The sequence below is a fragment of the Mastomys coucha genome, unplaced genomic scaffold (assembly GCF_008632895.1).
Source record: "Mastomys coucha isolate ucsf_1 unplaced genomic scaffold, UCSF_Mcou_1 pScaffold16, whole genome shotgun sequence".
NCBI lineage: Eukaryota > Metazoa > Chordata > Mammalia > Rodentia > Muridae > Mastomys > Mastomys coucha.
In genome coordinates, this window is record NW_022196898.1 from 15,972,232 (window position 1) to 15,995,498 (window position 23,267).

General features: G+C 40.7%; 1 protein-coding gene across 4 annotated transcripts in view; it reads right to left on the minus strand.

Annotated features, from left to right (window-relative positions):
• Veph1 (ventricular zone expressed PH domain containing 1) overlaps window positions 1–23,267 on the minus strand; it is a 214,789-nt gene that overhangs the window by 85,265 nt on the left and 106,257 nt on the right. For 3 of the 4 annotated variants that reach the window (XM_031374039.1, XM_031374040.1, XM_031374041.1), the window contains exons 8-9: window positions 12,925–13,134; window positions 11,687–12,084 (exon numbers count right to left, since the gene is read on the minus strand). In XM_031374039.1, coding sequence (XP_031229899.1) covers window positions 11,687–12,084; window positions 12,925–13,134 — 608 coding nt within the window. Of the gene's footprint in view, window positions 1–829; window positions 879–11,686; window positions 12,085–12,924; window positions 13,135–23,267 lie in introns of those variants that run through there. The other variant, XM_031374042.1, reaches the window with a different exon arrangement.

Here is a 23,267-nt window from a genome sequence, read left to right on the forward strand (position 1 = left end):
CTACCCACCTTTCTCCCAGAGAGGTAGAGTTACAACCCTACTCCAAGACCCTAGAATTTGAGAATAAAGGACACACAGACAGCTTTATTATTTTAGAACTTGCCAGCTAGGCACAATTGCTGGGCACAGATATCTCCTGCCTGGAAATGTGTGCCTTTATCAATTTATTTTCTCCGTATTTTCCTCTGCCCTAAACTTAATGGCTTGTATTAGCTAGTCCCCTGCCAACATCCTTGGCCACCCACCTGTATAGGAGGGTACAGGCCCTAAGTGCCCTGAAGCCTTAGATGATTGCAGTGTACTCTTTTCTTCAAAGCATGGCAGAAAAGCTCTCTCTTCTTCTGTGTCTCTTTTTCCTCTTGGGACCTGGAAGTCCCATCTGTGCCTTCTGCCCAGCAATTGCCCCCCACCCCCATCATTTTTATTGACAAGTCAAGAACCAATTGGGGCACAAGACCTTAGCAACAGAACCTCCTCTAACAGGGTTTGGTATTTGATGTATATTAATTAATAAATTTAAGCAAATAGTGAGAAACCCTCAAAATATTGAATAATATAGCCTGTTTTCTCCTAACAGAATCAAAATCACTGAAGGAAAGAACAGAGAACTAATATGAAATGAGGGTTCTTCTGGTGTGTGCTTATTAGAGAGAGAAAATTAGTTATAGGCTTGAAGTTGATTTTAAAAATCAAATATCATTAGCTTCGTACTTTTGCTGTCTCTGAAATGAGACCTTTAGACTTAATTGCATTGAGAATGTAAAAAGCATTGAAGTAATCAAGTCCAGAGTATGCCACATTACCTTAAACTGTGGGATGATTGGTTTTAAGCATCTCTGAGAAAGCAAGTGTTTAAAACCACCAACATCAGAACTGCCCTGCTTGAGGTCAAGAGGGAGAAGGAAGAAGATAGAAATTATGCATTAGACAATTTTCAGCACCCACAGTCTAAAGCCGATAGACACCCATAGCAACCATTCCCAAACTGTGGCTAACAAAAATGTCCTCAAACATTATTAAGTTGTGTCTTAACACTTGTCTCTAATTCAAATCACTGCTTCATTGCTGTGAAATCCTGTAAATGGCTCCAAGGTCTTTTAAATAACAGCTTGAAAACGCAGAAACTCTCAGCATACTTTTGCAAGAAACAAAAGGCTATGACAGCAAGAGAAATAAAGCCACCTATTCAAGGACTGGGAGTCATCCTAAGCAGAACTGTGACCAGAACACAGTTAACAGAGGATGCATCACAATCAAGGTTCAGGTTGCCAGAATCTGTAGTACTAAAGTAAATTATTCTCACTAGAAATTCCATATCTTGGGCCAGGCATGGTAATGCACACCTTAACCCCAGCACTTGGAAGGCAGAGGCAGGAGAATCACTGTGAGTTGGAGGTCTGCCTGCTTTACATAGCAATTTCCCAAAGAATCCAATCCTTGAAGAAAGGTATACTGTTCAAGCTTCTTTGTCCATTACCTTTTCTTTTCAACCTGCACCTCAGTGTGATTCTCCACAGAAAAACAATGGCAGCATTTTGCTGTGTCCCCGAAACTCTCCCATCTCTCCATGGACTCACACACAAGGATCCCCTTCCTTCCCTTTGTTTTGGTTATTTTATTTCTTTTTTCAAAGCACTTATCACGTTCTAACATCTTCCCTAGTGCACTTATGTTTTAGTTAATGTTTCTATTGTTGTAATAAAACACCATGACCAAAACAACTTCAGAGGAAAAGGTTTATTTGGCTTCCGTTTCTATATTGCTGTTCATTATTGAAAGAAATCAGGACAAGAGCTCAAACTGGGCAGGAACCTGGAGACAGAGACCATGGAGGGTGCTGTTTACTGGCTTGCTTCCCATGGCTTGCTCAGCCTGTTTTCTTATAGAAGTCAAGCCTATCAGCCCAGCCATGGCACCACCCATAGTCATTCCTTATCCATCACTAAGAAAATGCCCTACACCTGGATCTTACGTAGTCATTTTCTTCAATTGAGGTTCCCTCTTTTCAGATAACTCTAGTGTGTGTCGAGTTGATATAAAACCAACCAGGGCAGCTTATTTCTCATTTGTGTTATTTATTTCATGCATTTTCCCAGTAGAATAGTCTTCATGAAGTCAAGGTTATTGTACTGAAGTTTTTCAGGCACTAGAGTGGTTCTGTCATGTAGCAGACACTCAAGAATATTTGTTAATGAATAAATAAATGAAGGATAAATGGGAGAGATAAGCAGAACATGGAATTTTCAGCACTTTAAGATTAATCCTGTGCACTTGAGAATTAAACCAGTATACACACACAAACACACACACACATAAACACACAACAACAACAACTACACATGTGGAAGTAGAACTGATGGATTTCAGAGGTAGTTAGAGAAACATGGGAGAAATTTTAAGGGGAAGAGTATGGGTAGGAAATGGTGTAAATACAATACTCATGGATAGAATCCTCAGATAATAAGGTAATTTTTTTTTAAAAAGCAAATCTTAAGTTTAAGTAGGTAGGAAGGATCAGAGGAAAGTAAGGTCATGGAACTCCAAGACAAATTTTGTCTTCCTTTTAAATTAACCTATTTTCATCTGATATATTCTACAGTTCACATAGTTCATTGTAGGGCACACCTAGCTGTTGGTATTCTTCCTGTGCAAGGTAATATTCCTGGCATAGGTCATTACTATTTATTCAGAAAACCATGTCGCTCATAGTTGTATACCATGAGTAGGTGGTAAGACACTATTAAAGAAGATATTATCAGTTGTAGGACATAGAGAAACTCATCATGAACTGACTAAGAGACTCTTTCCCTGCTGTCTAGCTTTCATAGTGCCAGAAGGTGGTACATAAGTTGCACAGGGGAGAAAAGACATCACTGATCTTACCTAGCACTATTATCATTATGCATGCTGTCATAATGATATGCCATACAAGAGGTGCCTCACTGGTTTGTCTACAGATAAGATGAGTGCTCACCCAACTATAAATAGCATGAAGGCAACTTTGTGAACGCTGGTACTTTCTGAGGCCACATGTGGAGATCCAGAAAGGCTTATCTGCCTGTCAATGAAACCAGACATCCAAAACCTGGAAACAACCAGGTTGAGATAGTGTCAAGACTATTCATGGGTAACCAATGGCTCTCTTTGATGTCTGATTCACAGGAGGAAATTCATGCCTGGTACAACTTCAGCTAGGAAAGCCATGGAGCCTAGAAGAAAAACTACTGATGTTGTTTTTCTAAATGGTCATATTGCCAAACTACCTTCTAAATATAGATTTGTGCTGTTCCCAACCTTGGTTGGTGAAACTTCTTATTGTACTGGATAGTGTTTACTCAACACTATTCAAAATATTGAAAACAATCGACAGTGAGTGTTTAGCTGCAGATGGCACTTCTACATTAACCACCATCTCCCCATAATCCCAGGCTCAGGGACATTGTGGAAGAGGGTGCAGGAATAATGTAAGAGCCAGATGAAGGGGATGGCTGTTGTAAAAGGCTGCTTGTTTTCTACATGACATGGTTGTTGCACACAGTAACTCATGACAGCAGTGGCTTCTCATTCAAGACCTCCATAAAAATCGAGATAACAACTACAGCATGGGGGTGGGAGGAGATCCTGATGGCTCTCCCTTACATGGGGAGCTAATGGCAGCGGACAGCTGCTGAGGGAGAAAGAATCATTTTTCTTTGGGGAGGGACATTGGTAGGCTGCCTGTGCCCCAGTGTATGGCAAGAACACACACACAGCACTAATTGGACTTAATGAATCACTTTTAAAGGTGCAAGCCAGGAATGAATCCTCACATAAACTATGCCCTGAGCAATGTGTCAAAACAGTTTCATTGATTGCACACATATTCTACTGTTTTGGTAGATGGAGGTATCGCAGGTAATTGTCTCTGTGTGGGGGTAGGCTATATAGATCCTATGCACATTTCTTTCTTTTATTAAAATTTTATTTTAATTTTTGAAACAAGGCCTCTCTATGTAGTCTTGGCTGTCCTGGAACTTGCTGTGTCAATGAGGCTGGCCTTGAACTCACAGGGATCCTCCTGCCTCTGCTTTCTAAGTGCTGGGATTAAATTCATGTACCACCATGACCATGGAAACTGTACTTTTTACTTAATTTTGCTATGAACCTAAAGATACTTCAAAAACATAAGATTTATTACTTTTAAAAAACAGCCATCTCAAAACTCACATGGGTAAACCAACCTTTAATTCCTACCTCTTTGTGTTCTCTCTTTCTGGAGTCGACCTGTCTTGGTAAAGATGCTTTTATTCGTTGGGTGATCAGGCCTAGCCTCCATGTCCTCCATCCCCAGACCACACCCCACTCATCACTGCTAACAACTTTGCTTTGCAACATACAAGGTGTGAACATCTCTTGTTACCTGCAGTTCAGATGTCCTGGTCCATATTTCCTGAATGAAACATCCCTCTGTCCCCCCTGCCTCGTCTCTTCAGGCCACCATATGTTGTCACATATTGGAGAGCCTTCCTCAGCCCCTTGGTCTAATAGCAGTCCCATTTGATGTGTATCTCTATCCCCTGGCTATGCTCTGTTTTATAGCACCTACCACAACTGTGCATTATGCTATATATATCTTCTTTCTTTCTTTTTTTTAAATTTATTTTTTTATTAGATATTTTCTTTATTTACATTTCAAATGATATCCTCTTTTCCGGTTTCCCCTGGGCCCATGTGCTCGAGGCTCTTCCCCACTTTCTTTTCTATCAGTTTCAGTGTATCTGGTTTTATGTGGAGGTCCTTGATCCACTTGGACTTGAGCTTTGTACAAGGAGATAGGAATGGATCAATTTGCATTCTTCTACATGCTCACCATCAGTTGAATGAGCATCATTTGTTGAAAATGCTGTCTTTTTTCCCACTGGATGGTTTTAGTTCCTTTCTCAAAGATTAAGTGGCTATAGGTGTATGGGTTCATTTCTGGGTCTTCAATTCTATTCCATTAATCTACCTGCTTGTCACGGTACCAATGCCATGCAGTTTTTATCACTATTGCTCTGTAGTACAGCTTGAAGTCAGGGATGGTGATTCCAACAGAAGTTCTTTTATTGTTGAGAATAGTTTTCGCTTTCTTGGATTTTTTGTTATGTCAGATGAATTTGAGAATTGATCTTTCTAATTCTATGAAAAATTGAGTTGGAATTTTGATGGGGATTGCAATGAATCTGTAGGTAGCTTTCAGCAAGATGGCCATTTTTACTGTATTAATCCTGCCAATCCATGAGCATGAGAGATCTTTCCATCTTCTGAGATCTTCTTCGATTTCTTTCTTCAGAGACTTGAAGTTCTTGTCATACAGATCTTTCACTTGCTTGGTTATAGTCACACCAAGATACTTTATATTGTTTGTGACTATTATGAAGGGTGTTGTTTCCCTAATTTCTTTCTCAGCCTGCTTATCCTTTGAGTATAGGAAGGCTACTGATTTGTTTGAGTTAATTTTATATCTAGCCACTTTGCTGAAGTTATTTATCATTTGTAGGAGTTCTCTGGTAGAGTTTTTGGGGTCATTTAATTATGCTATCATATAATCTGCAAATAGTGATAGTTTGACTTCTTCCTTTCCAATTCTGTCATCAGGGAAATGCAAATCAAAACAACCCTGAGATTCTACCTCACACCAGTCAGAATGGCTAATATAAAAAACTCAGGTGACATCAGATGCTGGCAAGGATGTGGATAAAGAGGAATTCTCCTCTACTGCTGGTAGGATTGCTAGTTGGTAAAACCACTCTGGAAATCAGTTTGTTGGTCCCTCAGAGAATTGGACGTAGGACATAGGACCCAGCTATACCACTCTTGGGCATATACCCAGAAGATGCTCCAACATGTAGTAAAGACACATGCTCCACTATGTTCATAGCAGCCTTATTTAAATAGCTAGAAGCTGGAAAGAATCCAAATGTCCCTCAACAGAGGAATGGATACAGAAAATATGGTACATTGACACAATGGAATACTACTAGCTATTAAAAACAATGAATTCATGAAATTCTTAGGCAAATGGAAGGAACTAGAAAATATCATCCTGAGTGAGGTAACTCAATCACAAAAGAACACACATGGTATGCACTCACTGATAAGTGGCTATTAGCCCAGAAGCTCAGAATACCCAAGATACAATTCACAGACCACATGAAGCTCAAGAAGAAGGAGGACCAAAGTATGGATACTTCAGTCCTTCTTAGAAAGGGGAACAAAATACCCATGGGAGGAGATACAGAGACAAAGTGTGGAGCAGAGACTGCAGGAAAGACCATCCAGAGACTGCTGCACCTGGGTATTGATCCCATATACAGCCACCAAACCCAGACACTATTGTGGATGCCAGCAGTGCTTGCTGACAGGAGCCTGATATAGCTGTCTCCTGAGAGGCTCTGACAGTGCCTGACTAATACAGAGGTGGATGATCTCAGCCCACCATTGGACTGAGCACAAGGTCCCCAATGGAGGAGCTAGAGGAAGGAACGAAGGAGCTGAAGGAGCTTGCAGCCCCATAGGAAGAACAACAATATGAACTAACCAGTACTCCCAGAGCTCCCAGGGACTAAACCACCAACCAAAGAATACACATAGAGGGACCTATGACTCCAGTTGCATATGCAGCAGAGGATGGCCTTGTTGGACATCAATTAGAGGAGAGGCCCTTGGTCCTGTGAAGACTTGATGCCCCAATGTAGGGGAATACCAGGACAGGGAATTGGGAGTGGGTGGGTTGGTAAGTGGGTGGGAGGGCAGATGGGATAGGGGGTTTCCAGAGGGGAAACCAGGAAAGGGAATAACATTTGAAATGTAAATAAAGAAAATATCTAATAAAAAAATATGAGTGCAAGTTCCTCTGAAAAAAGGATACAGGTACAGACTCCCAGTGAATATATCACCACTTAATGCCTAATTAAAGATGCTGCCTTTAGAAGAATATATCAATGACACTGAAATGCAGCCACAGGAAACCACCTCTGCTCACTTCTTTTAATAAGGGTTATCTTCACGGCAAGGTATGTGAAATACACTTCTGTATGTTTTTGTCTAACATAAGCTTACTTGTACCTTTAATTATTCGTAAGCAAGGCCCCTTCAGATCTACCAGAAGCATGTCTAGGGTGAATCAAATAGACTGATTGTTTCCAGGTTTTGAATGTCTGGTTTCATTGACAGGCAGATAAGCCTTTCTACATCTTCTCACAAGTGGCCTCAGAGTGCCAATGCTCACAAAGTTGCCTTCATGCTATTTCTAGTTGGGTGAGTGCTCATCTCACCTGTAGTTGAACCTCAGGTCCCAAGAAAAGATAGATTTTGCAAGGCAGATTATGAAATGACTTACTCGTTCAAAGAAAACCCAATTTTCTTTTCAAGAGGAAGCTTTTGAAAACGTAGTTAACAGATAATGACAATACCTGGTGTCCTCTACTGGAATTTAGAGTGTGGTAAGTGTGGATGGAAAGCGTATAATGTCCTACCCATTGATTTGTGGTCATATGACTGTCTGAACCTTAAGTCTATTCTTATTTTGGGATAAAATGAACAAGGCAATAATTGGATGCAACTTCATGAAAGCAATGTGAAGAGGATCCTTTTCAGAGGATTCCAGAGTTTTCTCTAGCCATGGTGGGTGGAAGTTTCATAAGCCATCACAGATAACTTGAATCCATGCATGTGTTGGCTGGAAAAGTCATAGAGGATGACCCAGCCATGGTGATGCCTGCATCCTCTAGTTGAAATCCACTCCTTGGAGAAGTGGTCCAGAGAGAAACCTAATTGGAGAGAAGCCCCAGAGAGAGCACCAGGAAAACCATTTCTAGAAACTGGAATTAGTGTTCCCTGATCAGTGTCTCAGAAAAAGGGACAGTGTGGCATCATCATGAAATGAGGCTGTTCCTCACACTCAAAGTCTGCTCAAAGTTCTTGATGGAGAAATTATTTTAATCCTGAAGTTCAGCTAATCTATTTAAAAACATGGCAAAGATCTCCACCAAGAACCAGTAAATGAATGCACATTATTATCACTGCTGGACCATTTGCCCCTAGGCAAGCCGGGTACCTTGAAGGAAAAAAGGCTATCAGTGAGCCTTCTAATTGTCTGTTTCAGTGTGAACCTGAAGCATCACTCTAGGCTCTGTGATGAAAGCCCAGCATGCCCTAAGGCTCTCCTGCACACCATCTTCATGGTGCAAGCTGAGCATGCCCAAAATGCCCCTGACCAGGATTTTAATCCCCTAGACTCAACGTGCTTCATGACCTTGAGCTCAGAATGCTCAAAAAAAAAAGTGTTTAACATCTATCCTTTAACAATGACCTAAAACTAAGCATACCTAGGAATGTGCCCAGACCTAAAGTGCTTTCATATATGAACAGGGATAGCGATCTATTCCCATAGTTCCTCCCATGGTCTCTTTTCCTGCTTCAGTCAATACATCTCTCTTCACCCTTTTCTCTCTCAGGCATTTTAGCTTTGGCTTTGCATTCACCAAGGTGTAAACCATTACGCAACTGCACTAGAAGTGTGTAGGTCCAGTGTTGACAGCATCCTCTCAGTGACCATAATACTGAGTGTGGCATGAACTATCTGTTCATGTTAAGCTAGGAGGCTTTATTTATCATTAAGCACACAAATGTTTCTTGATTTTTTTTTATAGCAGATTTTTATTTCACTTTAAGGAAAAATCAGCTCATGTGGACTGGTTGGAGGACGGATCTTCTAAGGTTGTAAAAAATAAGTCAGGCTTGCCGTGTGCTATACAGATGACATGTATTTCTACCCAGTTAGGAAACACTTCAAGAAAACCAAAGGAACGCTGATGAGTTCTTACAAATTCACAAGATTTTTGCAGAACTCTAGAGACGGACTGGATTTTTAAAGGGTTATTTAATATTATCTGTGTATATGCTTTTAGCCTCTGATTATTTTGCTCACATTAATGAATAATAATGTTTCAAACTTTTAAAACATTCTTTGGCAGATGAATCCAATTTTCTGGTCTTATATGTAAATATAATCAAGTAGTGACCTTAGGCCAAGTTTACTTACAGGTACATAATTTCCAGTGACTGGTAACTTGGCCAATCCAATATCAAGAATGTCATGACTAAAAAATGAGTCAACCTTGGTAAGACCTGAGATGTGACAAGTGTCTTTTCCAGAGATGACGTTAGATTTGTACAAATCTACTCTCCCATTATTGCTGATCCCCAGTGTGACCAAGGTCAGGCTTAAAAATGCTACTTATGACCCTGAGCCACACTGACGTGGGCAGTTTTGTGACCAGTGAGACTTCTATTCTTTTATCAGCATTTATTATTGAGGTATCAGGTCGAAGCACATGACATTGATTTTTTTTTTTTGTACATCAGAAGAGTTGAACATTTTGCATTTTTTGTTTTCCTCATATGAACCAACCTAAAATGTCTGAGAGAGTTTCCTTCAGGGGTTGCTTCGGCTCGGTTTCCCAGTGTGGACTTTGTGTAGCACTCCAGAGTGTTTACTGTTTGTGATGCTCTCTACTGTTTGTCTCTTTAATTCAATGTTGCAGAAAGTTTTCATTTGTTTTTGCTTCTTTTCTTCTTTGTCTCTTGATTATTTTGCATAATTAATTCAGAAAGGGAAATGTTTCTTTTAGGCTAACAACACACTTGAGTTAGCATCATTTCTCAGCCTGACTCTTCAGTAAGTTTCTAAGGAAGGAGATGTAATACAGTTGTGCTGATGAGCCTATGGGACAGTGAACGCATGTCCGTCAGGGGATGGATGGTGTCTACTGAATAGCTCACATGCTCTTTGAAATATCAGCAGTGTCCTAGCCAAAATATTTTGCTAGTAGATGTATTTCCAGGCAGTCATATAAATATTTTATCCCTTACACATGTCCCTGTACAGGAATTTCCCAGGAAATTACTACAATATGAATGAATTCCAAAATGTCAACTTAAAAAATACACACTCAGTTCCAGGTTATCCCTGATCAGAAACATCACTATTAAAAGTAAATTCATTCTCTTTTCCTTTTTCCTTCAATACTGGATTCACTTACCATTTGGAAAAGAAATCCCAAGTCAATTACTTTTGTCTAAAGCCAATGTTAACTTCACCAATTCTTTGTAACCGAGCTCTTGAAGTAGTTCTGTACATTTTCTTCCATACTGGAACATGGTTGAAACTCACTATATAGTAAACCTCTTATATTTTAGGTGAATTTTCACACACACACACACACACACACACACACACACACACACACACACACACAAATAGATTGTTCTAGTAAGTGAAATGTGTTTAACTCTTTCTAACACAGATTTCCTTTACAGTGCACATAGATTATTAGCAAAATAGCAGTTATAAAGAGGCCACCCAGATTGAACTTCACTACCTTAGGCATCCCTTCAGCCTAGGATTCTTTACTATATAGAACACATTTAAATGCACACAATACCACTTTCATTTTTATCAATAGAAAGGAAATTTGGGAAAGCCAATCAGACTACTACAGACACTGAAAGCACCAGCCTCTGCACAGATGTATCAGATAACGGCGTTTGTCATACGTGGACCTCCTCTTCTTTAGCTTAGGAGAACACATTCTCTCTGCCTATCGGAAGGGAGAAAAAGGATGGGAAGTGGAGTATGAGGAAGTGCACCCTCCAGGGATCCCCACCTTTCTGTTGCTCTTTTCTGGGGCTGGACTGCCTGGCTTTCTTTTCCCTGTGGGAAGATGGCATGTTGAGACCTCAACTTGATTCTCAAGGTAAGGTGTCTGTGGTCTGTTGCCTTCAAGCCACCCATGCCAGTTCAGTCTACGATCAGTCCTGGTGCTCTAGTGGTGTTGTACTTATGTCTCAAACACTCCCAGAGCCAGGGTAAACACACAAAATGTAAGAGAGTGCCAGGGGATTCATTGATCGATATAAATAACATTTAAGAGATTAAATTAATGCAGAATATCTGTGATGACCAAAATGTCGAAATTATAATTAGAGAAAGCTTCAATATACTCAGTGATTATTTCTTTGGACCAAGGACACTGTACAGTATGGTGAGATGCTGTGACTGATTCTGCCAAGACTTCAATTGGACTGTGTCTTTTGCACCACTTTAAACTGTGCTCCTGTGGAAGGTCTATCCCCCAACTGTCTTTATTCTGACCTTTGTGGTCTTAGTGTCTCCCACTCTTGCTGCTTTTTATCTGTGCTGCCTCCTGCCATGGCTTACTATATTCCCCCTGTAGTCTAATCTCTTGGAAATCAGAGACTGTGTTCGCACTCAGATCATGGTAGGGGCCCTAGCAGGACACATAACAATGGAATAAGAGAGCAATCTCTCAAAGTCAGAGTGATGCATAAGTTCCCTGTTTGATTACATGGATGGAAACATTCTCTGAATGCCCTTTCCCTAGAGCCTACTTCCAGGCCACTGTTTTCCCTTTTTGTAGATCAGAGGTTAGCAAAAGCAGGAGACATAGAAACATCTAAGTAGAATCAAGGACAAAAATCAAGATATGGTTCAATTTTACTCAAAAGAAGCAACCAAAGTAGTAGACATTTTCAAATGATCTATTTTGCAAAATGTTTATAAAAGGGTATGAGCATTTAGATGTTTTTAGAGTTTGTCATTGTCATTGATATTTTTCAAGTGTAGGAAGTTCAAAACACTTACCTTCAATGGTACACTGGTCTGGGATTGGGACCTTTTTTGTGATTTCCAAGGCATACGCCTTCACTCTGCTCAGGTTTTCTTTTAAATGCAAGTAGAGTTTATCTTGATATTCAGTAGGACTTGTGGCTGCCTCGCGAATTTCTTCTTGGATGTTTTCTTTAAAAGTTTTGGGGATATTCTCTTGCTCAATATGTATAATACTTGGGTGTGAAACTGAGGAATTTCTCAGCTGTGATCCATAGTTGTCTGTCTTAAATGGCAACTTGCCAGTTCCGGGGCTGAGTGGGTCTATTTCCGAAAGAGAGATGCTGGCATGTATTCCTGCCTTTTCCTCAACTTCGCTATCTTCCACACTCACACCGTTTGTGAGCATAGTATTCAAAGCCAAACTTCTGGATCTATAATGACAGGTTAGAAGAGTTAAAGGTGCTCTCGTTTCCTGGCAAGGATAAGTAGTCACACTAGGACAAAAATTTGTTTCTTCCAGAGTAAGACATTGTTAATAGATGGGATAAATCAAAAATCAACAAACTGCCTGATGCATAACACTTTGAAGATAGAGGGCTGGGGTTGTAGTTCACTGGCATAGGGCATGCTGGACATACATAAGGCTCTGGGTTTTATCTTCAACCACACCAAAAAGAAAGAAAGAAGAGGTTGTCCATGTGCCTTCAAATGAAGATTTAAATCAATTTCATAGTGAAGTTGACTATAAAACAGTAGACATAGAAGTTTTTATTTTTTCTTACTTTTATTGTGATTATTCACTAAAGTGTAACTGACAGGCATTGTGAAAAATTGCATTATTTTAAAAACAAAACCAGATTTTTGCCTTCTACTTTTATCACCTAAGTCAATCATTCTCATTCTGTGGCTTGTGACACCTTTGTGGGTCAGATCTAAGATATTCTGCAAATCAGATATTTACATTATGATTAATAATAGCAATAACTAAGTAACACATTATGTTTGAGGGTCACCACAATGTGGGGGAGCTAACTGCATTAAAAAGTCTCAGTTCTAGGAAGGTTGAGAACCCCTACCATAAGTAAATAGTAAGGCTATTTGAATAATGAGAACACTGTGTGTAATATTGAATTCATTAAAGGATAGGACTTTGGGTAGCTATGGTATAAAAAAAAAAGACCAACCATAAAACACCCCAAAGCACCATGGCCACAGGAGCAATAGCAGATAGAACTTCATACTTCAAAATGATGACAGAACAAAAGTTATACCTGCTAAATCTAATGTTTTTTCGTTCTTCCTTGGAGACGTGGTCTAAGCTGTATCTCCGGACAGAGCCAGGGGTATTGCTCTCAGCATTTATTTTGTCTTCAAAGGCTTGGATTTTAACTTGGAGTTTTTCATGGTCTTCACTTTCAGGCTCCATGGTCTTGGGTTCTCCCAGTTTCTCAGGAAAGTTAACTTCAGTGCTGGTTTTTCTCCTAAAAAGAACAGAGATGAGAGCATGAGCTTTTTGTCATCCATACCCTTTGAAGCAGAGAGACTTTATTCCACCACCCTTCATCTGGAAATGAAACTGTGCTGGGTAATTTTCTCACTCATTGTGTAGCAAACCTTTATTGACTATTGTGGACACAGGCCTTTGATATTGCTTCTATACAGCTTGTTGTGCCAGAAGGTTAGAAACATTGGTGATCATGCCAACTCTGCATTAGAAGTGTTTTCTGGGGGTTTGGAGAATAAAAGGGGTTTGTCTTCTCACTTATCATATCCCTTTAAAAAAAAACTCATCAAAAGTAAGGCAAAAATCATGTCATACATCTTGTTGAAACTTTACATGGGCTGATATATCTGTTGATAGAACTTGTTGATGGCTTCTGCAAACTTGTGGTTCTATTAATTTTAGGGAACTCACTGTAAATCTTTCTCTTTCAGAGTGAAGTATGTCTTATCAATTTTTAATATATGGAAGAAAGGAGGTTCTTTAAAAAATCAATGATATTAGTAGCTGTCTATATCTTTAATATTTATTTGTATTTTTATTTATTTGTATGTGTGCATGTATACACGTGTGTGTGTTGTGTGTGTGTGTGCGTATATACACGTGTGTGTTGTGTGTGTGTGCGTGTATACATGTGTATGTGTATGTGTGTGTGTGTGTGTGCATTGTGTTGTGTGTGTGAGTGTGTGTGTGTGTGTATGTGTGTGTGTGTGTGTGCGTGCATGAGTGCCTGTGGAGGCCAGAAGGGGGAGTAAGATTCCTCACAGTTGAAGACACAGGTGGTTCTGAGTTGCCCAACAAGAGTGCTGGAAACCAAACTCAGGTCTGCAGGAAAAGCAGCATGAGGTGTTACCCCCTGAACCGTTTCTCTAGATATATTTCATAAAACTTTATGAAGCACTCTGTGGGTCATTAAACTTTCTCTTATAAGGCAGAAGTAAAAAAATTGTGGTATTATTTGAGGCCCCCCTGAGAGCCAAGTGTTCCCTAGGCAGGTAAGAACTGCAGATAAATCATAGAAAGAAAAAAAAACCAACTCCTCGACACTCACTGAGTGGGATAAAGATGACAGAAGGCAGAATATATTTCTATCTCTTGTCTGTATTCTCATATTACACTGATCTATGATACTTTAATTTTTGAAAATTACTTATTTTGTTTGTGTGTGTTTGTGCCTAAATGTATGTATTTGTACCACAGCAGGAACAGTCAGAAGAGGACATTGGGTCCTCTGGAACTAAAGTTACAGGCCATTGGGAGGAACTATGTAGGTGCTGGGACTGAACCTGGGTTCTCTAGAAGAACAGTAAATTCTCTTAATCATTGAGCCACCTTTCCAGCTTGAGTTACTTTAATTGTTACTTAACAATCATTATTGATTAAAACCTGTTACTATCAATTCATACACTCACCAGGGTAAATTCAGATGTTTTTAGTCTCCACACTTCTGACATAAAATATATATCATTTTCTCATATATGCCAATTCACCACCACCAGCTGGGTGTCCTGCAGTTCTGTACAATTGCACCACCAGCTCTCTAGAATTGGCATCGGTTTGCACAGATTTTCATGATGTGATGATCAGATTCAAGTATGGGATCCCTGGCCAATAGCACTGTGAATAACTCAAGAAGAGTCAGGGGCTTCCCACACATATACCTCTTCTTCAAGGCTCAAGAGACGCTAAAAGGCTCAGGACGTTTAGTTACAAGTTATCCTCAGATGCCCACTGACTCCAAGAGAAACATGTCATATACTTCTGGGTCAGGGTTGCCAGTAAAATACAAAGCATCAGGCCAAATAAGAATTTCAGATAAACACCAAATATTTTAAAGGTGTATTTATTACTAAAATATTGAGTACATGAAACATTCATGTATATTATAAAATGAAAGTGTTTTATATTTTTAATGTTTTATGCCATATTTATTTATATATACATGCATTTATTATTTATTGGTCCTCATGTATATTTTAGTACATCTTTACTAAAATGTATTTCATTATGTTAAATTGATTCTTCCAAAAACCCTAAACTGTTTTTATCTGAAATTCCACTAGATGCCCTGTCCTTTTTAAAAATTATAGCTGGCTACCTGGCCACTTGGCTACACTGCTTTGCCCTCTGATATATTCACGTGCAGGTCATGTGTAGCAACTGGGGAAGGTTTGTGGACTAAGAGAGCTGGGAATGTCTGGGGTCTGAAGTCAGGCCGTCTGCATCACCTCGGGTCTATGGGATAGGCACATGCTGGCAGCCCCTTCTGACTCATCCCAGGCAGAAAAATGCAGAGTGGTATCCATAAAGTGTGAAGAGTGTCAGAGAGTGAGCATGGGAGTCAAAGTCCCCCCATCTCTGCGATCTTTACATCTTGCCACCCAGCTTAGAGGGAGCACAGCAAGGACCGTGGAAAGCAGTAATCAAAAGTCAGGAATCGATAATGAAATCCCTAACGGAAGAAATGGTCTCCATGCATGAGCGGGATGAGCATTGCCAGCGGGCAGAGCTGTGGCCACACAGACTTTTCACTACACACCATTTCACTTGTGTGGGAGTTTTCAGACTTGGAGTGCACAAGGACTTAAGGAACAGGGGGATGAGGAATGATCGTGACTCTGCGAAAGCCTTAAGATGGGTCCAATGGAGCTGAAGGGTTTGCAGCCTCTTAGGACGAACAACAATATGAACTAAGTAGTACCCTCAGAGCTCCCAGGGATTCAACCACCAACCAAGGACTATACATGGTGGGACTGATCGTTCTGGCAGCATGTGTATAGTAGAGGATTGCAAAGTTGATCATCAATGGGAGGAGAGGCCCTTGGCCCTGTGAAGGTTCTGTGCCCCAGTGTAGGGGAATGCCAGGGCCAATAAGTGGGAAAGGGTGGGGTGGCAGGCATGGGGGGGCAACGGGGGTTTGTTCTTGTTGTTTTTGTTTGTCTGTTTGTTTTTTGGAGGGGAAACTGGGAAAGGAGAAATCATATGACATGTAAATAAAGAAAATATCTAATAATTAAAAAAAAAAAAGATGGGTTAAAGAGAACTTTTTGTCACCCTACCGTGACCCGCCCAACTTCCCTGTGGAGTAGGTTTTGATTCTAGTAGGGTAGAAGGCCAGGAAACAGTAGCTAGAAGGATTGGACTTAAACTATCATTCCTTGCTCCTTGCTCTCTCTTTTAAAATACAATATAAAAAGAGGGAGACAAAATTGTCTTAAAAACAAGGCCCCGTTCCAGATAAGCAGATCCCCGCCTTCCTTCAAGAGCAGAAAACGTGTAAACATGACTGTTGAGAGGCCTGGCCGGCCACTCACCCTGTGGGTGTTTTCTAGGATGGGGCAAATGGTCTGGTCTCTTGCAGGGGTTGCTATTCCGCTTCCACTTGTCACTTTTAACTCCAGAGGTGGCTTACAGTATGCTTTGCCAGGATTCTGTAGTTCCTTAAATATTAACTTGGCCTTAACTCAACAAGCCACATTACAAGGGACTCAGATGATTCTGTCTGAACAGTTTCTGGTCTCTGCTGCCAAAGTACAAAATCTTTAGAAGTGCGTCTAGAGATACCCGAGGGAAGGCCTAATTGACTCCTTCTTGTGTGCACTGAGACTCTCCTCAGAAACAAATCGGCCCCCAGGCAGCTTGCTATGCTCCCCCGGAGCTGGGTGATGAGACTGTAAGCTGGTAGGAGCAGAGAGACAGGCTAGCTCTGTTCCTGGACCCTTAAATCAAAGAAAAATAATGTTAGTTCACGTTTGATGATCTTGGCTTTCCATCCCATGTCCAGGACATACTCTCCCCCGGTTAAGCTTGTTAGGGAGGAAGGAGAACCCAATGGGCTAAATCCACACCAGAGTCTATTGCCTGTTTAGGAACGTCAGTGCCTAATGCTGCCAGCGTATGAAAGGACAGAGATGTTGCTGGGTCCTGGGGAGCCTGTTCTACTTTTGAGCTATTCTGTGGTTGAAGTGGAGGTGTGCAACGGCTCAGTTATGTGGGGATTATATTGTGGTCATGTCCACAGTTCAGTTTCACAGAAAGGAAATGCTGCTACAGCTGATCTGATTTGCGTTAGATCTTTGTGTGTGTGTGTGTGTGTGTGTGTGTGTGTCGGGGGGTATGGTGGTATGTGTGTGGGGGTGTGAGGGTGGAGGAATTATTGATTTTGAGCAATTTGTAGACAGACAATACGAGAGAATTCCTTGCTATCAGAAGAAAAATATTAAGCTCCAATACAAGGACATGGTCTGCTTAATACAAATGCTCAGTCATTTATACACTCTTAGACTTTTGCTCAATCCGGGAGAAATAGGAATAATAAGGAATCTGGAGAAAGCACAAGACCCTTACACACCCTCTTCAAGTGCGATCCACAGATCAGGAACCCCAAGTCCTTGGAGCTCATGGGAATCACAAACTCTTCCCCAGACCCACGAAATCAGGAAGAACACCGACCAATCTTAATGCGCACGTCTATCAACCAACCCACGTTATCTTCCAGGAGATCGGAGCTGCATCCCGGAAAGAACAGAATCGGAAGTGGACCGGGCTGATGCAGCGAGTGCTCATTAAGGCAGTCTGCGCGGGTTTTGTTTGTTTGTTTGTTTGTTTTCGGAGGTGATAAGATTTACTGTGTTTGATCCGTTTTGGATCTCCATAAATTCCAGGGTGAAAGTACTTTTTCAGCTTTCACTACCAACAGACACACTCGAAACCTGTGGTCAAGATTCTCGAGTTGAGAGCACACAGTGGAGAGCTGTGGCCCCCAGCACAGAAGGTGGCCTCAGTCTCTCACATGGCTATCTGGATGTGGTACAAGTGCAATCCAAAGGAGTGCAGTGCATCCATGTCCCTACAGCACTCTGAGTCAGGATGCAGCTATGGAGGTAGGGTTAGCCCGGAGAGCAGGTGAGGGGCTGGCAATGACATCACCATTGATGGTGTGAAGATCATCAGTGTCCAGCATGTGACACTGTAAGAGCAAGAAAAATGTTTAATACTTCCTTCTTGGTGTGCCTCAGTCATAACATATGTGGTACAGGCACAATGTTTTACTTCCTGTTGCTATTGCCAAATACGGACAAGAGACAACTAAAGAAAGGACGACTTTATGTTGGCTTGAAGTTCATGGGGGAGGCTGTCCATCGTGGCTTTGAAGGCATGGTGGCAGGAGCTGAAGGCATCTGGTTATATTGCATACTCAAGAAACAGACGGTAACCAGCAACTGGAGTGACTGGGTAGACAGTCCTGGAGCCTGCCCCAGGGACACAGTTCCTTCAACGAGGCTCTGCATCCTAAAGGTTTCGTAGACTTCCCAAACTGTACCACCGGGTGCTAAACACATGAGTGTTCAGAGATCTAAATCACAGCAAATATTTGCCCAGCATGGAGGAATGTCAATAGTTAAGAATATGTCATTGACTGGGCTGGAGTGAGAACAACATACAGTCTTAAGGCTCAACTTCTAGCTCATTTATGGACTCAGCACTTACCCAGAAAAGTTTAGCTAATAGACTTATGTTGCTAGCTTAAAAGAAAAAAAGGTTTACTTTCAGCTTGTGATAAATATAAGTGCTATTAAGAACTGGTTTTGTCACAGTGTAACCTGTGCCCCATGGCTGAAAATGTGTGTGTGTGTGTGTGTGTTGTGTGTGTGTGTGTGTGTGTGTGTGTGTTACCTTTTACCCAGTAAGTCTTTTCTTTTTATCTTGGGATCCCAGAGGGAAACAGTTTTAAGTATTCTAAAGTCACCTACCCTAAGGCTCACCTGGCACAGAATGGCAATGCTGTGAACATTTATCCATAGGCATTGATATTCTGAGTCTCCGTATTTGTGTCCTTTAACTTTCATTTTGTTTTAGGATGGCTCAGTTACATCAAATGAAAAATTCAAGAAACATATTAAACCGGGCATCATTCTGAGTAGGGGGATGAAATTTTATACCATCTCATTCTCTTTCACCCAGGACAAGTGTCATCCTTTTGCCCAGAATATCCATGACTATATATAATATATGGTATAATACCCCCTGTTAGCTATCATATCCATTCTTGTAGTAGCAAAATGATAATATTTAAGTAACTCTTTTTTTTTAAGCTAATAAAGCACAAGAATAGTAATTTCAGCAATTTGGCTAAGCCAGAGATATGTTAACAATTTGGGCTCACTAATGTTTTTTCTTTAGTGAAAAGGCAAAAGGTGAGAGAAACCCCATAATGCTTTATCATCATATTCTACTTTATTAATAGCCTCTTACCGTGGCTAATTACTAAAATAAATTTTATTATAGGTATAGTTGTATTAGAAAACTCATAGTATATATGTCTTGGTTCTATGTTGGATTTTAGGCTTGGGGGTCTTAGAACATATCCCGCAGTGATGAATCTACTGTAGAGGACTTACTCATTACACAAATGACACACACACACTCAGAGAGAGAGGGAGGGAGGGGAGGAGGGAGGGAGGGAGAAAGAGACAGAGAAAGAGAGAGAAAGAGAGAGAGAGAGAGAGAGAGAGAGAGAGAGAGAGAGAGAGAGAAAGGTGGGGAGAGGGGAGAGAGGGAGAGGGGGAGGCTAGCAGTGGTTCCATTTACAGAGTGGGAAGCAGCTCAGAGATGGGAAGTGACTTCCTCAGCTTCTTAGCTAATCCTGAGCGGAAGTGTCTACTTCCAAAGCCAGCTTGTTTATTTCCCCTGCCCCTGAACACAGTGCCTTATAGAAGCTGTTTGGTTTAGAATGCATTTTAATCTATCTCAGAAATAGTGATACAGATTGTGAGACTGGTGATGGCATGATAACTAAGAATGCTCAAATCCTACTATCACTGAGCCATATGCTCCAGGAGCCAGACATAGGAAACGTGTGCTATATAGTCACCGAAAATCCTTCACACTGATAGGGAGGATAAGCACCTTCTTCTAACCCCAAAGGAAAAGATGTTCAAGACTAACAAAACACCATACAAATGGTAACTTTAAGATTCAAGCATGATAGATGGAGAGAAGGAACAGGGACCATGTCCTGAAGCAAAGTATCAAGCAGGAAGGTAACGAGGGTCTGCTGAGACCCTGCAGAACTGCCACCATCTCAGATGGGTAGGAAGTCCGTCCCCTCACAGTTCCCACAAGTGCCCTTTTCCTCCTCCAGGATAGAACCTGGGTGTTCTCTACCTTGTTCGAAATTGAATACCAGGTCATGGGCACTCCACAAAAGCCTATGCTTTGGTGTGTCTTGTGATTTGAATACTGATTGTTCCTGGGTTCCTGGCAAAGCTGCAGCTGTATTGCTCACACTTCAGACAGGGGTCCCACCTTTCCCATTCCACTTTGCCCACACCCTTCAGAGCCAGCCTTGCTGGGATCTCATTTTCATTGGCCTTGCTCCACTGCTTCCAAAGCTGATAATGATGTCTCCCACCTATGTCTCTTGCTAATAAATGAATTCCTGAAATACCTCTAAAGACCTTCCCTTAGCCCTAAGTACTGGTTAAGGAGAACGACCAATGAGGAAAATGAATAACAGATGGCACATAAGTGGTACCACATGTTAGCTTCAACCTCTTTGGTAAGCAGAGCAAAACCTGAAGCTCTTCCTTCATATGTACAGAAAGGTCACAACAGCCACACGGCTGCCACAAAGGCCATTGGGGCTTTCTTTTGATAGAGGACATCTCTACATGGAAAAATAGACTCTTTTCTTACTGAAACTCCAGTTTTATCTTTAGATGTTACCTTAGTGGGGGTAGAAGTACCTTCGACTTTTCCTAAGCAGGGCAATACTGTCCAGAATGTCATATGGTTTTAATTATGTCCTGAAATTACTTGTGTGCATTCCTTGAGCCAACAGTTGGTCTCAAAAGTCAGTTTTCTCCTTTTTGTAAATGTACCTTGTATGAGTTTTAAACATAAGGTTTTTTTTTTAAATAAGTTTTTTTTTAAATAGGCACCTTAAAAATATATTTCTCTTGGATACTGGTGTTTTGGTTTGGAGATAAGTAGGACACAAAGAGATACAAGATAAACATAGTGATTCAGGAGCTGGAGGTCTGGATAAGGATGTGAGCTATAGAAGTTTAGAGGACAGTGGGATCATGGGAAGGAGTGGGTGGCAGGACTTCATAGAGAAGTGGTACTAAACTATAGGTGTACAACATAGCAGCCTTTCACTGCAGAGAGGAATGAAGAGGGTGTTCTGGAATGGGATGGAAAAAGGTAAGCAGAATTGGTCTGCATTTTGGTAGGAATATACAGAAGTCACCTTGGACAATTTTTTTTTTTTTTTTTTTTTTTTTTTTTTTTTTTTTTTTTTTTTTTTTTTTTTTGCTGTATATAACTCTTATCCATACTAAAATCTGAGCTCCACTGGATTAGACTAAAGGAACAAATGAAAGGAAGCTTCATGAATTACTGCCTGCAATTTACATGGAAATTACTTCAGGCCTACAAGGAGAGCAGAGTTTGAGTAAAGGCTTCCATTTTGTTGTAGGTTATTAGTTTATTTTTTATTTATGTGTATGTGTGTGAGCCTCCATGAATTTATTTGTACCATGTGCATGGAGGAGTCATGGAGACCAGAAGAAGAAAGGACTGGATCTCCTGGAACTGGAGATACTGAAGGTTGATGCCATATGGGTGCTAGGAACTGAACCCAGGACCTCTGAAAGAGTAAGAACTACTCTTAGCCACTAAGCCATCTCTCCAGTTCCCCCTTTCTTCTAGGGGAATTTATTCCATTATGCTTTATGTGAAACCTACACTGCTAGTGCATATTAGAATATTTTCTTGTGAGAATAGAATGGGCTGGAGAGATGACTCGGCAGTTAAGAGCACTGGCCGCTCTTCTAGAGACCTCATCCATACTGACTTATCACCACGTATAACTTCAGCTCCAGAGGGATCCTGTCTTAGTCTCCTCTCTGTTGGCACTGTATGCATGTAGTGCCCAGATATACATGCAGGGAAAGGTTTGTGAAGGTGCAATGGCAAATTGTTAACTCAAAATCAAACATGCAATGAATGATCTGAGTTTCTTCTGAGAATGCTTATCAAGGGTGCATGCACAACTGTACAATAGCCTTGGTTTTCAACATACAACATATGTGCTTGCACTGTGCATGCCATTACACTACATGTCACATGCCAACAAACACTGCTTCAAACACTTCAGCTCAGGTTCAAGACTCTTGTATGTTTTTCTTGTGTGTGAAAAGTTTTCTGGTAAACACGATGGTTTAATGACGGAAATAGACTTCTAGTATTTTCTTCCCATTATCTCAGCCCTCAACTATCAAATTCCTATATCTTTGGATAGCATGTTTGGTTTTAGAAATTGCTATTTGAAAGCCGAACAAGTTTCATAAAAAACAGTAACACATTCTAACTTGATATTTGGACAGAATTTCTACAGTGTCCAAAATACCCCTACATGTACTTCTGTCTTTTTGCACTATATGTTCATGTGAAGTGACATCTCGGCATTGATGATTATAAATTTAAAGTCATGATCAACTCATTACTCATAGAATAATTAAAGATGTTCTATGTCCAAGAGTATTAAATATTCAAGCAAAACTTAATTCTTTCTGTAAGAATAAATATGGATATCTATTCATTAGTATGCAAATATGCTAATTACATGCTATATGCCAATAAATGGGATATATATAAAACAAAGATTTGTCTTAAATTTCTTTGTGATTTGTTGTCAATAAGGGTTTGATTTGCATATGCATTTTAAAAATGATTATAAACACAGAGAGACGTAGGGTCACAAAAATTCTTGACTATGAAGAAGTTGTAAGTAGAAAAAAATTTGAAAAGCCGTGGTCTACTGTAATGGTCACTGGACTAAATGATTTCTGGGGGACTACTCAGCCAGTCACACAGTCGCCAAGGACACTCTCCCCTTTCCTAGCTTTGACTGGGTCTGACAGGCAAGCCATCCAGTTGTCAAGGGCTTCCCAGAAGGCCACAAAGGGCATACCATTTGCAAAGGTCTCCTTCCCCAGCTCCTCACCTCCACCTTGTCAATCCACAGCTCCTCACCTCCACCTTGTCAATCCACAGCTCCTCACCTCCACCTTGTCACTCCACAGCTCCTCACCTCCACCTTGTCAG